General features: G+C 60.3%; 2 protein-coding genes and 1 long non-coding RNA gene across 9 annotated transcripts; all 3 read right to left on the reverse strand.

Annotated features, from left to right (window-relative positions):
• Positions 1-846: 846 nt before the first annotated feature.
• Positions 847-10,738, reverse strand: NDUFS2 (NADH:ubiquinone oxidoreductase core subunit S2). Its single transcript, XM_032712862.1, is given in 16 exon segments — positions 847-992; positions 1,328-1,385; positions 2,082-2,165; positions 3,011-3,106; positions 3,222-3,351; positions 4,238-4,357; positions 4,444-4,529; positions 4,814-4,891; positions 5,433-5,507; positions 6,239-6,351; positions 7,171-7,291; positions 7,944-8,134; positions 9,033-9,136; positions 9,288-9,421; positions 9,423-9,510; positions 10,707-10,738. Coding segments are annotated over 16 exon segments (1,548 nt in total). The 3' UTR covers positions 847-954.
• On the reverse strand, positions 3,445-4,188 carry LOC116799656. The gene is made up of 3 exons (XR_004361106.1): positions 4,139-4,188; positions 3,657-3,858; positions 3,445-3,626 (listed from the first exon to the last, which is right to left on the reverse strand). It is a non-coding gene; the product is annotated as an uncharacterized LOC116799656 (long non-coding RNA).
• CTSS (cathepsin S) lies at positions 9,932-17,826 on the reverse strand. 7 transcript variants are annotated; one of them, XR_004361107.1, is made up of 9 exons: positions 17,670-17,826; positions 17,089-17,304; positions 16,199-16,321; positions 15,397-15,546; positions 14,248-14,472; positions 13,134-13,299; positions 11,684-11,786; positions 10,771-10,930; positions 9,932-10,133 (listed from the first exon to the last, which is right to left on the reverse strand). XR_004361107.1 is itself a non-coding variant. In XM_032712942.1 (8 exons), the coding sequence occupies exons 2-8, from the start codon at positions 17,212-17,214 to the stop codon at positions 10,831-10,833; spliced, it is 993 nt and encodes a 330-aa protein (XP_032568833.1). In that variant the 5' UTR covers positions 17,215-17,251; positions 17,670-17,826; the 3' UTR covers positions 10,678-10,830. The 7 variants fall into 7 exon arrangements, 5 of the variants coding, with proteins under 5 accessions (XP_032568833.1, XP_032568830.1, XP_032568834.1 ...); XR_004361108.1 differs by lacking the exon at positions 9,932-10,133 and adding an exon at positions 10,594-10,610; XM_032712942.1 differs by lacking the exon at positions 9,932-10,133 and having other exon boundaries at positions 10,678-10,930; positions 17,089-17,251.
• Positions 17,827-18,295: the final 469 nt, after the last annotated feature.

An 18,295-nucleotide genomic window follows, 5' to 3' on the forward strand; every position in this document is an offset into this window, starting at 1 on the left:
ACAGGTGGCACCAATGTCCCCTGGGGTGGCACCGGAGCCCTCCTGTGCCACAAGACCCTTGAGCCCCCCGGGACCCCCTTAGGGGTCACCCCAAAAATCTGAGGCCAGCAGCAAGGGGGCCACGTGCCCAGCCAGCTGGTCCCCATCCCGGGGACCCTCATCCCTCTCCCCCCCAGAACCCCCATTCCTCAGCCCCCCCATCTCCCTGGGCCCCCTCCATCCATGAGACTCCCCAGCACCCCCATCCCCAATTCCCATGGGACCCCCATCCCCTTAATTCCATCCCTTGAGCCCCCCATTCCCTGCAACCCCCCTCCCCGGGACCCTTGTTCTCTGGACACCCCATTCCCGTGGAACCCACCCTTTGAGCCCCCCCCATCCTCTGGGCCCCCCTCCATCCCTATGACCCCCCCCCATTCCCACATTCCCCCAGTTCCCCAGGCCTTCTCCCAATCCCTGGAACCCCAAATCTCAAAGTACCCACCCACCCACCCCAGCACCCCCCTCCCTGGGACCCCCACCCATCCCCTTGGCCCCCCCTTCCCTGAGACCCCCATCCCTGTAACCCCAACTCCCACAGCACCCCTCACCCCACCACCCCCATTCCCATGTGCCCCCAATTCCCTGGACCCCCCCCAATCCCCGGGACCCCCCAATCCCTGGAATCCCAGCCCCCCAGGAGCCATTAGGAGCCCCCCATACCCATGTCCCCCCCGTGCCCCCCCCAGGCCAGGCCGGTCAGGAGTGGAGTGACCGCGGCAGCTTCTTCCTCCCTCTGACCCTCCTCCCACTTCCCCCCTTCCCTCCCTCCCCCTCCGACAGAGGGAGGGACAAGGACACTCAGGACCCAGTTTAGCCTTTATTTGACCCAAAACAGGGAGGGGGGGGGGCGCCGAGGGGGGGACCCCCAAAGCAGAGCAGCACACGGAGCAGGAGGGGGACGGGGACACCCCCTCATCGATCCACCTCCCCAAACACGATGTCCTGGGTGCCTGGGGAGGGGGGGGGGAAAAGGGTGGAGTCAGGGCACCCCAAAAATGGGGGAGGAGCCCCCCCAAAATGGGGAGAGACCCCCCCCCCAAAATGGGAAAGGACCCCCCCCTTCAAACTGGAAGCAGCCCCCCTGAAAAGGGAAGGAACTCCCCAAAGCAACCCCCCTGCCCTAAATGGGAAAGGATCCCCCTCAAAGTGTGGAAGAACCCCCCCCCAATAATAAGGAGGCCCCCCTCAACATGGAAGGGGCTCCCAAACTGGAAGGAGCCCCCCTGGAATGTGGAAGGAGCCCCCCAAAAGGGGAAGGAGCCCCCCCAAAAGAGGAAGGACGTACCGATGATGGCCACCACGTCTGCCAGCATGTGGCCCTGGGACATCCGGTCCAGCCCGGCCTGGCACACAGGGACCCCCCAGTTAACCCACAGCCCCCCACAGGGACCCCCAATTAATCCACAGCCCCCCACAGAGACCCCCAATTAACCCACAGGGACCCCCCAGTTAACCCACAGCCCCCCACAGGGACCCCCAATTAACCCCCAGCCCTCCACAGGGACCCCCAATTAACCCACAGGGACCCCCCAGTTAACCCACAGACCCCCCACAAGGACCCCCAGTTAACCCACAGCCCCCCACAGGGACCCCCCAATTAACCCACAGAGACCCCCCAGTTAACCCACAGCTCCCCACAGGGACCCCCAATTAACCCACAGCGCTCCACAGGAACCCCTCAATTAACCCACAGGGACCCCCCAATTAACCCACAGCCTCCCACAGGGACCCCCCAATTAATCCACAGGGACACCCAATTAACCCACAGCCCCCCACAGGCACCCCCCAGTTAACCCACAGACCCCCCCACAGAGAACCCTCCATTAACCCACAGCCCCCCCACAAGGACCCCAATAAACCCTTTGTCCCCTTTGTCCCGCAGTGTCCCTTGTTTCCCCAGGTGTCCCCTGTCCCCCCCAGGTGTCCCCCACATGTCCCCTGTCCCCCCAGGTGCCCCCCAGGTGTCCCCTGTCCCCCCCAGGTGATCCCTGTCCCCCCCAGGTGTCCCCTGTCCCCCCCAGGTGTCCCCTGTCCCTCACCAGGTGAGCGAACCCGGGGGCCTTGATCTTGCAGCGATAGGGGCGACTGCTGCCATCGGACACCAGGTACACCCCAAACTCCCCCTGGGGACACGGGGACAGCGTTGGGGACACGGGGACAGGGATGGGGACACGGGGACATGGGGATAGGGAGGAGGACACAGGGACACGGGGACAGCGTTGGGGACACGGGGACAGGGATGGGGACACAGGGACATGGGGACATGGGGACACGGGAACAGGGAGGGGACATGAGGACACAGGGACAGGGAGGGGGACGTGGGGATGGGGACATGGGGATACCAGGACAGGGATGGGGACACGAGGACAGAGTGACAGGCTTAGGGACATGGGGACACAGCTGGGGACATGGGGACAGGGATGAGGACGTGGGGATGGGGACATGGAGACAGAGATGGGGACACAGGGACATGGGGATACCGGAACAGGGATGGGGACATGAGGACACAGGGACAGGGTGACAGGCTTAGGGACACGGGGACACAGTTGGGGACATGGGGATGGGGTTGGGGACAGGGGTGGGGACATGGGGAGAGCCTCAGAGACACGTTTGGGAATATAAGGACACGGTGACAGGGTTGGAGACACAGGGACAGGGTTGGGGACCCAAGGACATGGTGACAGGCTTAGGGACACAGGGACACAGTTGGGGACATGAGGACACAGTTGGGGATATGGGGACACATGAGGATGGGGTTGGGGACAGGGTGGGGACATGGGGAGAGGCTCGGAGACACGTTTGGGAATATAAGGACACGGTGACAGGGTTGGAGACACAGGGACAGGGTTGGGGACACAGACGGGCACGGGGACACACTGGGAGCCCCCAGTCACGCCCAGTGCAAGGGGACACACACGTGGCACAGGAGGACGGACCCCTGTCCCCGTCACACAGCCAGAAGTGTCACCTTGGGAGCCTCAATGGCCGTGTAGGTGGCCCCGGGTGGCACCTGGTAGCCCTCGGTGTAGAGCTTGAAGTGGTGGATCAGGGACTCCATGGAGGTCTGGGGAGACAAGGGGGGGCTCCTGCAGTGGGTGGCACCTGTCCCTGGTGTCATCTGCCCCAGGTGTCACCTACCCCAGGTCCCCCCTGCCCGGGTGTGGCAGTGCCACCTTTACCTTCATCTCCGCCCGTTTCGGGGGCGAGATTTTGGCGTCGTCCACCTTGATCTCGCCGGGCGGCATCTTGTTGAGGCACTGCAGGATGATCCGCAGGGACTGGCGCATCTCCTCCACCCGGCACAGGTACCTGGGCACCCCAAAAACGGGGCAGGGGGTTGGCTGACCCCCAGGGGCACCATCACCTGTCCCTCACCTGTCTCTGGCACTATCACCTGTCCTTTGCACTATCACCTCTCCTTTACACCATCACCTGTCCTTTGCACCATCACCTGTCTCTGGCACCATCACCTGTCCTTTGCACCATCCCCTGTCCTTTGCACCATCACCTGTCCCTGGCACCATCACCTGTCCTTTGCACCATCACTTGTCCCTGGCACCATCCCCTGTCCTTTGCACCATCACCTGTTGCTGGCACCATCACCTGTCTCTCACCTGTCCCTCACCTGTCTCTGGCACTATCACCTGTCCTTTGCACCATCATCTGTCCCTGGCACCATCACCTGTCCCTGGCACCATCACCTGTCCTTTGCACCATCCCCTGTCCTTTGCACCATCCCCTGTCCTTTGCACCATTACCTGTCCCTGGCACCATCCCCTGTCCCTGGCACCATCACCTTGTCCTTTGCACCATCACCTGTCCTTTGTACCATCACCTGTTGCTGGCACCATCACCTGTCTCTCACCTGTCCCTCACATGTCCTTTACACCATCCCCTGTCCCTGGCACCATCCCCTGTCCTTTGCACCATCACCTGTCCTTTGCACCATCACCTGTCCTTTGCACCATCACCTGTCTCTCACCTGTCCCTGACACCATCACATGTCCTTTACACCATCACCTGTCCCTGACACCATCACCTGTTGCTGGCATCATCACCTGTCCCTGGCATATCACCTGTTCCTTTGCACCATCACCTCCTCCTCACCTGTCCCTGGCACCATCACCTGTCCTTTGCACCATCACCTGTCCCTCACACCCCTCCCGTGTCCCTGTGCCCTGCCCTGTCCCCTCACCTGTCGTAGCAGTCGCCCCGGGAGCCGATGGGGACGTCGAACTCCACCTGGTCGTAGACGTCGTAGGGCTGCGTCTTCCTCAGGTCCCAGTGGATCCCGGAGCCCCGGAGCATCACCCCGCTGGGAACCCCCCAAAAACACACCTGAGGGCTGTGCCACGCCCCGCCCCGGGCACGGGGGCACACCTGGGGTGGGGGTGGGCTCACCTGAAGCCGTAGTTCAGGGCCTCCTCGGCCGTGATCACCCCGATGTCCACGGTGCGGTTCTTCCAGATGCGGTTGTTGGTGAGCATCTGGGGGGGCAGGGGACACCTGGCACACCTGGCACCTGCCCAGGGCACCTGGCACATGCCCCTGGCACCCCTCCTCTGTCCCTTGTACCTAAAACCTGTCCCTGTCATCAATCCCTCCCACCTCTCACCTGTCCTTGGCAGCATCACCTCCCCCTGGCAGCGTTACCTGTCCCTGGCACCCCTCACCTCTCCCACCTGGCACCACCTCCCCCTGGCATCATTACCTGTCCCTGGCACCATCACCTGTCCCCCCTCCTTCCCAGATTCCTGAACTCCCCCCTCACCTCCTCCACCTCGTCGATCCGGATGGAAAAGTTCTTCACGAACTCGTAGATGTCGTCCATGAGTCCCAGGGGCAGGTCCTGGCACGGGGGGACACGTGGCATTGGGGGGACAGGTGGGAGCTCAGGTGGCATTGGGGGGACAGGTGGGACTGAGGGGACAGGTGGGAGCTCAGGTGGCACCAGGGATGTGGGCAGGGGGGGCCCAATGGAGGACCCAGGGGTGGAGGACTCGGGGGAATGGGGGTCCCTGGAAATGGGGGTTCCAGGAAGAATGGGAGGTCCCAGGGGAATGGGGATGACCCCAGGAGGGGGTTACCAGGGATGGGTGGGGGTCCCAGGGCATGGGGGGGATCCTGGGGCTGGGGGGGGTGGTCCCAGGGGAATGGGGGGGGTGACCCCAGGAGGGGGTTACCAGGGATGTGGGTCCCAGAGAGAGATATCCCAGGTATGGGGGACCCAGGGAACTGGGGGCTCCCAGGGGAATGGGGGGTGACCCCAGGAGAGGGTTACCAGGGATGGGAGTCCCAGGGAATGGAGGTCCCAAGGCATGGGGGGATCCTGGGACTGGGGTTTCCCAAGGATGGGGGTCCCAGAGGAAGCCCAGGGAGCCCCCCCTTACCTGGTGCACCCCCCCGGGGCGGATATAGGCCGCGTGCATCCGTGCCCCCGACACCCGCTCGTAGAACTCAAACATCTGGGGGTCACAGGAGGAGACCCCCCGGTCTGCACAGACCCCCTGGCACCCCCAAGGGCACTGGGGGGCACTGGGAGTCCTGGGGAGTGCTGAGAGCCCTGGGGGGCACTGGGAGCACTGGGGGAGTGATGAGAGCACTGGGGGGCACTGGGGGGCCCTTGGGGGCACTGGGAGTGCTGGGGGGCACTGGGAGCACTGGGGGAGTGCTGGGGGGCACTGGGAGCACTGGGGGAGTGCTGAGAGCACCAGGGGGCACTGGGAGCACTGGGGGAGTGCTGAGAGCACCAGGGGACACTGGGAGTACCAGGGGGCACTGGGAGCACTGGGGGAGTGCTGAGAGCTCCGGGGGGCACTGGGAGTACCAGGGGGCACTGGGAGCACTGGGGGAGTGCTGAGAGCACTGGGGGGCACTAGGAACACTGGGTGGCACTGGGAATGCTGGGGGGCACTGGGAACACTGGGCGGCACTGGGAACACTGGGTGGCACTGGGAATGCTGGAGGGCACTGGGAGCACTGGGGGGCACTGGGAGCACTGGGGGAGTGCTGAGAGCACTGGGGGACACTCAGAGTGCTGTGGGGGCACTGAGAGCACCGGTGGAGTACTGGGAGAGACTGAGGGTCACTGGGAGCACTGGGAGAGACTGTGGATCACCAGGAACGCAGGGGGGTCACTGGGAACTCTGGGGAGCACTGGGAGGGCACCGGGGGCAGCGCTGCCCCCCAGGCCCACCTTCTCCCTCTCCTCAAACATCCAGAAGAAGGGGGTCATGGCCCCGATGTCCAGCGCGTGCGTCGTCACCGCCATGATGTGGTTGAGCAGCCGCGTGATCTCCGCGAACAGAACTGGGGAGGGAGGGGGGGAAAAGGGGAGGGATTCATGGAATCATGGAATCCACCGGGTTGGAAAAGCCCTCTGAGATCATCCAGTCCAACCCTTGCTCCAACCCCGCCGTGGTTCCCAGCCCGTGGCACTGATGCCACGTCCAGTCTGGGCTTAAACACCTCCAGGGATGGAGAATCCACCCCCTCCCTGGGCAGCCCATCCCAAGGGCTGAGCACCCTCTCTGCAAAGAAATTCTTCCTGATGTCCCACCCAACCCTGCCCTGGCACAGCTTCAGCCCCAGCCCTCTTGTCTTGCCTGGGAGAAGAGACCAACCCCCCCCGGCTCCCCCCTCCTGTCAGGGAGTTGTGCAGAGTGGGGAGGTCTCCCCTGAGCCTCCTCCTCTCCAGGCTGAGCCCCCCCAGCTCCCTCAGCCTCTCCTCACGGGAATTGTGCTCCAGACCCTTCCCCAGCCTCGCTGCTCTTCCCTGGCCCTGCTCCAGCCCCTCCATGTCCTTCCTGAGCTGAGGGCCCAGAGCTGGACACGGCACTCGGGGTGAGGCCTCCCAGGGGCACAATCCCTGCCCTGCTCCTGATCCCGAGCCAGGCCAGGATCCATCGGCCCTCTTGGCCACCTGGGCACACTCTGGCTCCTGTTCACCTTCCTGTCCATCCCAAATCCCAGCTCCCTTCCTCTCCTCACAGCACTTGTGCCCCAGTCCCTTCCCCAGCCTTGTTGCTCTTCTCTGGCCCTGCTCCAGCCCGAACTGAAGGCCCAATTCCCTAAGTCCTGGGGGTCCACAGAAACCGGGAATGCCAAAGGGGACACCCTCCCACCCACCTCGGATCCACTGGGCCCGCAGAGGGGGGCGGATGTTGAGCAGCTTCTCCACGGCCAGGGAATAGCACTGCTCGTTGCACATCATGGACACGTAGTCCAGGCGGTCGAAGTAAGGAAGGGCCTGTGGGAAAACAGGGAATACTGGGAGCACCGGGAGGCAGGGCTGGCAGCAGCACCTGCCCCATTTCCGTGGGAACTGGGAATGGGGTTTAGAAGCTCCGGGAAAAACGGACAACCCTGAGATGGGGTCAGGGCCGGAGGGACATGTGGGTACACCCCCTGTGAGATGGGATGAGAGCCGTGGAAGACAAATTATATCCCTCTTCCAGGATTTTCCAGCTCCTTGGAGGGGCTGCAGGCCCCAAATCTGGGACCTTCAGCGTGTTCCAGGTGAGCCTGGAATCAGGGGGCAGGGACGGGGGTCCCAGGGGGCTTGGGATGGGTCTCCCAGGGATTGGGGTCACAGGGGTTGGGGATCCCAGGGCTGCGTCTCCCAGGGAACTGGGGGGGTCCCAGGGCACTGGGGGCTGCAGGGATGGGGTCCCAGGGGATCAGAGGGTCCCAGGGGTGGGGTCCCAGTGGCTGCTTATCCGCTGGGAATGTGGGACTGCACCTGGAGGTGGGTTTTGTGCTTGAGGAGTTTCTTGGTGCCCCTGTGCAGCAGAACCCACGTGGGGTTCCCAGGGGGACTGGGGGGGCTGCACGGCTGTGTCTCCGAGGGCATTGGGGGTTCCCAGGGGATTCTGGGGGTCCCTGGGGCTGTGGGGTCCCACCTGCAGGTACGTTTTGTACTCGATGAGCTTCTCAGTGCCCCTGTGCAGCAGCCCCACGTGGGGGTCGCAGCGTTTCACCGTCTCCCCGCTCAGCTCCATCACCAGCCGCAGGACCCCGTGAGCCGCCGGGTGCTGGGGCCCGAAGTTGATGGTCAGGCTGGAGACCTTCTTGTGGGCCACGGGGTCTTTGTCTGGGGCAGGACACAGAGGGAGAGTCACGGGAGACAGAGGAGACCAAGACAAACCCTCCTCCACCTCCTTAGATATGGCTCAGTGGCACAGAATGATTCCCCCCCCATCCAAACCCCTCAAATCCAGGGGCTCAGGGTGCACCCCCAAACCTCTCACAACTGCCCCAAGTGCCCCCCCCCAAATGCCAGGTTGGCACCCACTGGGTCACCACCGGGCCATGAGTGCCCCAAAACTGTCCCTAGTGCCCCCCTGACAGCACCGAGTGCCCCCCCCCCCAAGGATTTTAGGGCACCCTTAGTTCACCTGACACCCCCTCAAGGCCTTGACCTCCCCCCCAGTGCCTCCATGTCCCCCCTCAAAGGTCTGGGGACCCCTCCAGGGCCTCCCCAAAAGCCTTGACTCCCCCCCAGGGCATCTGACACCCCCCTAAAACCTCGACCTTCCTCCTCAGGGCACCCCCTCACGAAGCCTCAGGACCCTTCCATGTCCCTCTCACCCACCCAAGGACCTCAGAACCACTCCAATGCCTCAAATGCCTCAGTTCACCCTTAGTTCACCTGATACCCCCTCAAGGCCTTGATCTCCCCTCCAATGACTCCGTGTCCCCCCTCAAAGGTCCGGGGACCCCTCCAGGGCCTCCCCAAGAGCCTTGACTCCCCCCCAGGGCCTTGACCTTCCTCCTCAGGCCCCCCCTCACAAAGCCTCAGGACCCTTCCATGTCCCACCCACCCACCCAAGGACCTCAGAACCCCTCCAGGAGTCCCCCCAAAAGCCTCAGGGCACCCTTAGTTCACCCGATACCCCCTCAAGGCCTTGACCTCCCTCCCCAACGCCCCCCCCCTCCAAAGGCCTGGGGACCCCCTCAGGCTCCCCCTTCCCTCACCGCTCTCCCCTCACCGTTCCAGGGCGGCGGGACCCACTTCTCGGTCTCCTTGCTCGGGTACATGACGGCGCCGGCGAATTGCTGCGCCCACTCCACGTCGGGCTGCCATTGCCGCGACCTACGTGGGGGAGACACACGGGGGCCGTGAGGGGGGGGGACAAGGACTGTCATGAGGGGAGTGGGGACACCCAGTGACCACCACCGCCGATCCCCCCCAGCCCCTTCGCAGCCCCCCGCTCTGCCCTCCCCGGTGTCCCCCCGGGTCTCACCGGGCAGGGGCCGGGCCCAGGCGGGGCCCCACCGCCCTCAGCCCCGCGGGGCCGCGGAGCCGCCACAGCGCCCGCAGCGCCGCCATCGTGCCCTTGGCGCTGCGCATGCGCGGCGGGGAAGGGCAGAAGCCGCGGGAGACGCCATGTTGGGTGTGGGCAGGGGAAGCCATGTTGGGAGACGCCATGTTGGGTGTGGGCAGGGGAAAACCCAGAATCGCAGAATCTCCAAATATTCACATCCAAATATTGGATTTTTTTGGGATATCTCCAAATATTCACATCCACTTATTGGATTTTTGGGGGATATCTCCAAATACTGGATTTTTGGGGGGTTATCTCCAAATATTCACATCCAAATATTGGATTTTTTTGGGATATCTCCAAATATTCACATCCAATTATTAGATTTTTTGGGGGTATCTCCAAATATTCACATCCAAATACTGGATTTTTTGGGGGTATCTCCAAATATTCACATCCACTTATTGGATTTTTTTGGGATATCTCCAAATATTCACATCCAAATATTGCATTTTTTGGGGGGGATACCTGCAAATACTGACATCCACTGATTGGATTTTTATATCCAAATGTTGGAATTTTTGGGGGATTATATCCAAATATTCACACCCAAACGTTGGATATTTCCAGACAGCGAATGCAACCTTTTATTTTCCCAGGAATATCCGCAATTCCAGCAGCATCACATGGGGAGGAGTCAACTCCCCCAGCATCGCAGCAGCTCCGTGGACTCATCCAGAGGGATGATCCCACGATCCCTGAGATCCCTGTGATCCCTGAACCTGGTCCCTGTGGTCCCTGTGTCCAATCCCTGTTTCCAATCCCTATTATTCCTGTTTCCAATCCATGTTATCCCTGTTTCCAATTCCTGTTATCCCTGTTTCCAGTCCCTATTATCCCTGTGTCCAACCCCTGCTATCCCTGTTTTCAATCCCTGTATCCAATCCCTGTGTCCAATCCCTGTTATCCCTGTTTCCAATCCCTGTTATCCCTGTTTCCAATCCCTGTGTGCAATTCCTGTTATCCCTGTGTCCAATCCTGTTATCCCCATGTCCAATCCCTGTTATCCCTGTTTCCAATCCCTATTTCCAATCCCTATTATTCCTATGTCCAATCCCTGCTATCCTTGTTTCCAGTCACCATTATCCCTGTTTCCAATCCCTGTTTCCAATCCCTATTATTCCTGTGTCCAATTCCTGTTATCCCTGTTTCCAATCCCTGTGTCCCATCCTTGTTATCCCTGTTTCCAGTCCCTGTTCCCAATCCCTGCATCCCATCCCTGTTATCCCTGTTTCCAATCCCTGCATCCCATCCCTGTTATCCCTGTACCAACCCCCCCTTCACCCCCCCAAACTCCCATTCTTCCCCCCCAAAACCAATTCCCTGGATGCCTCTCACCGACATTCCCACTCTTCCCTCCCATCCCACATCTCCGACGGACCCAACCAACAGACGTCGCCCACAGAGGCGGAAAACGCCGCCGGAAGCGGAAGAATTCCCTGGAAGGAGCGTTGGGATCCGGCTAAATGACGGGATAGGAGGCGTAGCTGGCGATGCCGCAGCGGTTGGAAGCGTTCCGGGCCATCCGGATGTATCCCGAGTCTCCAAACCAGACCCCCCAGCTCCGGGAACAGGGAAGAAACACACGGAAAAAAAAACTCAATTCCGGCTTTTGCCGGGTGGATTCAACGACATCCGGATACCGGAGGGGGAGCGGAGTAGATGGATCCGTGGGGTTCCCGCTCCCGGGAATCGTGGAAGGGGGTAATGGAATCGTGGGACGAGTCAATGGAATCGTGGAATGAGTCAATGGAATCGTGGGACGAGTCAATGGAATCGTGGAATGAGTCAATGGAATCGTGGAATGGGTTATGGAATCGTGGAATGGGGTTATGGAATCGTAGAATGGGGTTATGGAATCGTGGAATGAGTCAATGGAATCATGGAATGGGGTTATGGAATCATGGAATGGGTTATGGAATCATGGAATGAGTCAATGGAATCGTGGAATGGGGTTATGGAATCGTGGAATGGGGTTATGGAATCGTGGAATGAGTCAATGGAATTGTGGAATGGGGTTATGGAATCGTGGAATGGGTTATGGAATCGTAGAATAGGGTTATGGAATCGTGGAATGAGTCAATGGAATCACGGATCTGGGCAATTCCAAGCACAAAATCATGGAATTCCGGAACAGCTCGGGTTGGGAGGGACATTATGGATCAACATTCCAACCCCCTTCCGTGTTCCAAGAACTCAAGGAGCACCTGAGGGACAGGGCAGGGGAGGGGAGGGAGGGGATTTCGGGGGGACTCTGATCCCTGTGGGTCCCTTCCAGCTGGGAATATTCCGGGATATCCCCCTTGGATATTCACCTGTTCTTCACCAGCCAGTATTCCTTGTTTTCCAGGGATCCGTATCCCACCACCAGCACCGCGTGGTTCACCTCCTGCGTGCACTGGGGGTCGTCGTACACCCCTGGGCAGGAAAACCGGGAATTCCAGGCCTCCCACCGGGAATTCACCCCCCCCAGCTTCCCAAATCCCACCCGATTCCCGAAGGTTTCTTCACACCAGGGAAGCTCCTGAGGTGAAAGGATGGAAGAAGGTTCTGATGGAAGAGACCTCGATCCCGGAATCCCATCCCATTCCAACCTCCCTCTGGGAATTAACCCCCCAAATTTCCCAAATTCCCCTGATTTCCAATTTCCCATAAGATCTCGGGGTGGAATGTCAGAAGAAGGTGGGTTTGTCCCACCATGGGATCACAGGTTGAGTTGGAAGAGTCCCAAAGCCCCAAAGCCCTTCCCATTCCAACCTCCCTCCAGGAATTCACCCCAAATTTCCCAAAATTCCCCCTGATTCCCAATTTCCTGGAAGGTCTCCAGGGTTGGAAAGTCAGAAGAAGGTGGGTTTGTCCCACCAGGGGATCACGAGCCAGCCTGGAAAAATCCCAAAGCCCCAAAGCCTCATCCCAGGTTCCAACCCCTCTCCACGAACCCAGACCCTCTCATTCCAACCTCTCTCCAGGAATTCTCCCCCAGCTTCCCAGAATTCCCCCAATTCCCAATTTCTCAGAAGGTCTCCAGGGTTGGAAAGTCAGAAGAAGTGGGTTTTGTCCCACCATGGGATCACGGGTTGAGTTGGAAAAGTCCCAAAGCCCCAAAGACCCTCCCATTCCAACCTCCCTCCAGGAATTAACCCCCAAATTTCCCAAACCTCTCCTCAGTTCCCAATTTCCTGGGAAATTCCCAGGAAAATTTCCCAATTTCCAGGGTTGGAAAGTCAGAACAAGGTGGGTTTTGTCCCACCAGGGGATCATAAGCCAGGCTGGAAAAATCCCAAAGCCCCAAAGCCCAGGTTCCAACTCCCCTCCACAACCTGGAGTTAATCCCTTCCCTTCCCTTCCCTTCCCAAACCTTCCCTTCCCTTCCCTTCCCAAACCTTCCCTTCCCAAACCTTCCCAAACCTTCCCTTCCCAAACCTTCCCTTCCCAAACCTTCCCTTCCCAAACCTTCCCAAACCTTCCCTTCCCAAACCTTCCCTTCCCAAACCTTCCCTTCCCAAACCTTCCCTTCCCAAACCTTCCCAACCTTCCCTTCCCAAACCTTCCCTTCCCAAACCTTCCCTTCCCAAACCTTCCCAAACCTTCCCTTCCCAAACCTTCCCAAACCTTCCCAAACCTTCCCAAACCTTCCCTTCCCAAACCTTCCCTTCTCAAACCTTCCCAAACCTTCCCAAACCTTCCCAAACCTTCCCTCCCCTCCCCAACCTCCCCTTCCCTCCCCTTCCCTTCCCAAGCCATCCCCATTCCCGGTTCCCTCACCGGAGCGGTACAGGAAGAAGGTGGGCCGGGTGGCGTCGATGGCCACCGCCACGGGCCCCACGGTGGCCACGGCGTCCCGGAGCGCGGCCTCGTCCCCCTCCGGCAGCTCCACGTAGCGGGAGCAGGAGGCGGCGCTGGCCGAGGCGTTGTAGTGGCACGTCCCGTTCTGCCGGAGGAGCCGGGAATGAGGGAGAGCCGGGAATGAGGGAGAGCCGGAGGGACCCCCCCGGGAACGGCCCCTCACCCCCTCGGGGCTCTGGGTTTGACCCCCTCCGTGATTTCCTCCCCGTCCCCGTGGAATTTTTGGGATTGGTGTGTTTTCTAGATGGGGGTTGGGGGGGAGATTCCTGGGAGGAGCTGGAGGGTTGCCTGGGAAGTTGTGCCCTTTTTTTCCCAAAAAAACAACGTTCCAGGGCCTTCCCTGGGGTAGGGTTTCCCTTCCCGGTCCCAAGAAAAACCCAGCACGAGTCTCCACCATTATCCAAACCCTTCCTTGGAACTCCATCCTCATCCTCCCCTTCCCTGGAGCTCCATCCTCATCCTCTCCTTTCCTGGAGCTCCATCCTCATCCTCTTTTTCCCTGGAGCTCCATCCTCATCCTCTTTTTCCCTGGAGCTCCATCCTCATCCTCTCCTTCCTTGGAGCTCCATCCTCATCCAAACCTTTCCCTGGAGCTCCATCCTCATCCTCCCCATCCACAGCCTCTTCCCATTCCCTCCGGACACCGGGAAGAGCAGCTTTTCCGTCCGTGTCTCCACATCCAGGGAGTTAAATCCCACTTTTTTCCTAGGGCCGAGTCGTTGTTTTGACCCACATTCCCCGGATCGTGTTTTCCGGAGGCTCCTGACCCACTTTTCCATCCCCTCTGGCTCATTGCCCAAGAAATGGCGAAACAACCAGGCAGGAATTCCAGCTCCTGGCCCAGTCATTCCCTTCAAAACACTCCCAAGCTTCCTGGGAAGGGTTTGGATCCGGAGCTGAGGGTGGGAGAAGCCACCAGGAATCCCGGGCAGGGGGGATTCAGCGGGAGAGGAGGAGGAGGAAGGAAAGCAGGGACCACACCCGCGACGCCACGGGGAAATTCCCGGGAAAGCCACGCTTCCCGAGCTCCCACCTGGGCCGTGTAGGGATAGGATTCCTCGGATTCGATGCCGTGGTTGTCGATGATGTACTGGAAGGCCTCGGTCATGTAGCCGCCGGCACAGCCCTTGTTCCCGTACATCCCGGAGCAATCCACCAGGTTCTGCGTGCTCAGGGACACCAGATTCCCGGTTTTCAGCTTCACCTGCGCTTCCAGAGCTCCCACGGCGCTGAAGGCCCAGCAGGATCCGCAGGCGCCCTGGGAAAGGCACGGAGAGGGCTCGGGAGGCGCTCCCCGGGAACTCCGGGAGAAGGGTCAGGAGCTGGGAGAAGGTTCAGGATCTGGGAACTCCTGGAAAAAGTTCAGGATCTGGGAACGGAGAAGGTTCAGGATCTGGGAACTCCTGGAGAAGGCTCAGGATCTGGGAATGGAGAAGGCTCAGGATCTGGGATAATCTGGGGGAAGGTTCAGGATCTGGGAACTCTTGGAGAAGGTTCAGGATCTGGGAACACTGGGAAAAAGTTCAGGATCTGGGAACTCCTGAGAAGGATCAGGATTTGGGAATGGAGAAGGCTCAGGATCTGGGATAATCTGGGGGAAGGTTCAGGATCTGGGAACTTGTGGAGAAGGCTTAGGATCCAGGATAATCAGGAGAAGGTTCAGGATCTGGGAACAGGAGAAGGTTCGGGATCTGGGAACACCTGGAGAAAGTTCAGGATTTGGGAACTCCTGGAGAAGGGCAGGATCTGGGAATGGAGAAGGCTCAGGATCCGGGATAATCTGGGGGAGGGTTCAGGATCTGGGGGAAGGTTCAGTATCTGGGAACTCCTGGAGAAGGCTCAGGATCCGGGGTAATCTGGAGAAGGTTCAGGATCTGGGAACTCCTGAGAAGGGCCAGGATCTGGGAATGGAGAAGGCTCAGGATCTGGGATAATCTGGAGAAGGTTCAGGATCTGGGAACTCCTGAGAAGGGCCAGGATCTGGGAACGAAGAAGGCTCAGGATCTGGGAACGGAGAAGGCTCAGGATTTGGGAACCCCTGGTGAAGGCTCAGGATCTGGGAATGGAGAAGGCTCAGGATTTGGGAACCCCTGGAGAAGGCTCAGGATCTGGGAGAAGGCTCAGGATCTGGGAGAAGGCTCAGGATCTGGGAACTCCCGGAGGCTCCCAGGGAGGGGCTCACCTGGTTCTTCACCTCGGTGACACATCCCTTCTCCCGCCAATCCATCTCCTCCGGGACGTTCCCGACCGGCCAGGCTCGGAATGCCGAGTTCCCACGTGGACGAGGAGCCACCCGGAGCCCCGTCAGCGCCGCCGCCACCTCCTCACTGGTCTGGGAACGGGACAAAATTCCAGTGGGTGATTCCCGCTCTCCACAAATCCCACCCGAGGCTGGGAATCCCGGGCTGGAAGAGGCGGGTTCGGGGAATCCTCAAGTCCTTGTTTTTTACGGGAAAAGGGAAAACAGGGCTCGAATCCAGCCCCCCAAAATCCTTGGAAGTCGGGTTGGGTCGTCAAATCCCTCCTTTGCTCTTTCAGTTTTCCGTTTAAATTCCAAACGTTGGTTGGAAAAGGCAAGGGGGGAAAAAAAAGTCCTGCCCCCCCCCCCCCAAATCCCTGGAAGTTGGGTTGAGTTTCAAATTAAATCCCTTCTTAACTCTTCCATTTCATGTCCAGATTTTCATTGGAAAAGGAAAGACAGAGGCCAGCTCCGGCCTCCAAAATCCCTGGAATTTGGGTGGTGCGTCATTAAACCCCGGGACAGGGAGGAGGGATGATCCATAAACATCCCTAAGGACCGGGATGGCCCCGTGCGCCCCAAATCCCACCTCGAGGAGTTCTTCCCTCACGGAATTCCGGCCGGAATGTCAGAGCAGCCTGTCCCTGGCTGCTGGATCTCCACAGGGATCCACCCCCAGACCCGCCGATATCCCGGATAAATCCCCCTCCGTGGTGGGAATTCCGGAGGCGCTTCCCGCACCCACCATGTCCCCCAGGTGGTTCATTCCCAGGGTGTAGGAGCGGATTCCCAGGGAATGCTCCAGGTTGTGGAGCGTCACCAGCCACAGGTTCTTCTCCCACGTCGCCCGACGGAGCGAATCCTCCTTCTGGAATTCCAGAGGGACTCCGTGAGGCCCGGGACAGCCCCTCTCCCCCCCCAGCCCAGTTCAGCCCAATAAAGGCTGCTGGGAGTCCCAACGGGATCATCCCTGGGGACTGGGAGCGCCTGGAAAGCCCTTGGATCTTCTCCTGGAGGTGGTCACCCCCCCCGGGGACACCACCAGGAAAAGCTGGGATGCTCCCTGGAAACCCCAGGACATCCCTGGAAATCCTGGGACACCCCCAAGACACACCCAGGACACCCTCGGGAATCCTGGGACACCCTTGGAACCCCCCCAGGACACCCCCCGAACATTCCCAGGCCACCCCAGTTCATCCCAGGATCCCTTGGATACCCCTGGGACACCTCTGGAAACCCCCCACCACCCTCCCCAAACATTCCCAGGACCCCCCAGTTCATCCCAGGATCCCTTGGATACCCCTGGGACACTCCTGGAACCACCCCCCCCCATCCTGAACATTCCCAGGACCTCCCAGTTCATCCCAGGATCCCTTGGATACCCCTGGGACACTCCTGGATCACCCCCAACATTCCCAGGACACCCCTGGAACCCCCCGAGGTCCCCCCGAGGACATTCCCAGGACCCCTTGGATACCCCTGGGACACCCCTGGACCCCTCAGAACATTCCTAGGACACCTCAGGACCCCTGGGTATCCCTGGAACCCCCCGAGGACATTCCCAGGACCCCTTGGACACCCTCAGGGCGCTTCCAGACCCCCACCTCGGGGCCGTTCCCTGGACATTATTCCCACCTGGTGCCGATATTCCTTCCCGTAGGTTTTTTTCCAGAGCTCCCAGTGCCGATCCAGGGCGGGGTCGGGGTGTCCCAGGGCCACCCCCAGCAGGGCCAGGAAGGCGACGGGAGCCAAGGGCTCCATCCCGGGATGCGGAGCGGGAACGGCGGGATCGGGAGGGCCGGGAGCCGGGAATGACCCCTGGGTGACGGAGCCGGGAGCCGGGAATGACCCCTGGGTGACGGAGCCGGTCTGGACAGGGAGGTGACAACATCCCGACCCGCCCGGACACGCATCCCGAAATTCCCTGAATGCCCTGGAGGGGACAATCCCGGAGCCAACGCCGGGTCGGAGCCGCCCTGCCCTGGGGACCCTCCCGGGACAAACCTTGTCCCTAAAAACCCCCGAATTCCCTGTTTTTCTCCGGGTACACCAGAAAAAAAAAAAATCCCACGATCCAGGCGGAGATTCGGGATAAGACGGACCCAAACCCGGCACAAAGTCACTTTTCCCGGAGTTTTACTTCCTCAAAGTGCTCCGGGGATGGGGGGCGGGGGGAGGAGCGAGGGGTGAAAACACCGAAAAAACCCTCAAATTACCTCAAAAAGCTGCTCCGGGGGGCGGGGGGAGCGGGGAGGGGGGGGGAGGAGCCGAATTCCAGCTCCCGGAGAGGGGGATGCGGCGCTGGGATCGTCGGGATCGTCGGGAATCTCCGGCCGAGGCACCACGGGAGGGAGAAATCACGAGCCAGGAAATGCGGGAATGAGGAACCGAAAGCCCCGATTTCGGTTTCGCTGGCGGGCCCCAAAAACTCTCGGGGGGATGGGGAGGGTGGGTGTCTCCCTTCCAGGAGCCCAGAAATCCGGGATGAGGCTCCCAAGGAAGTCGGGATGAACCCCCAGTCCCGATCCAACCTCCCCCGGAGTCAGAACCTGGGAAAATATCCCGGGTTTATTCCCTTTTCGGTGGGAAAACAGGGATGGGAAGAGGGGGTTTGGATCCACAGCGGGATGGGGCCGGGCTTGGAGCGGAGTGGGAAGTGGGGGATGTGGATATTCCCAGTTATTCCCATTAAACCGGGGTCAGGAGGGGCTTTTCCACCCAGAATTCCCACTCTGGAGTCCAAGCGTTTGTCCCACCTCAGGGTGGTCATGGCATCACCTGAACTGGAATTCCTTGGGAATCATGGAATGGTTTGGGAAGGGAGAGATTCCTCGGGAATCAT

The sequence above is a fragment of the Chiroxiphia lanceolata genome, chromosome 29 (assembly GCF_009829145.1).
Source record: "Chiroxiphia lanceolata isolate bChiLan1 chromosome 29, bChiLan1.pri, whole genome shotgun sequence".
Lineage (NCBI taxonomy): Eukaryota > Metazoa > Chordata > Aves > Passeriformes > Pipridae > Chiroxiphia > Chiroxiphia lanceolata.

Excerpts from the sequence above, each read along its gene's own strand:
- CTSS (XM_032712942.1), bottom strand. The coding sequence starts at position 17,214 with ATGGAGCCCTTGGCTCCCGTCGCCTTCCTGGCCCTGCTGGGGGTGGCC. Across the intron at positions 16,322-17,088 it reads GGAAGGAATATCGGCACCAG|AAGGAGGATTCGCTCCGTCG; the intron begins GTGGGAATAATG and ends CTGGAATTCCAG. Across the intron at positions 10,931-11,683 it reads TACTGGCTGGTGAAGAACAG|CTGGGGGGTCTGGTTTGGAG; the intron begins GTGAATATCCAA and ends CTGTTCCCGGAG.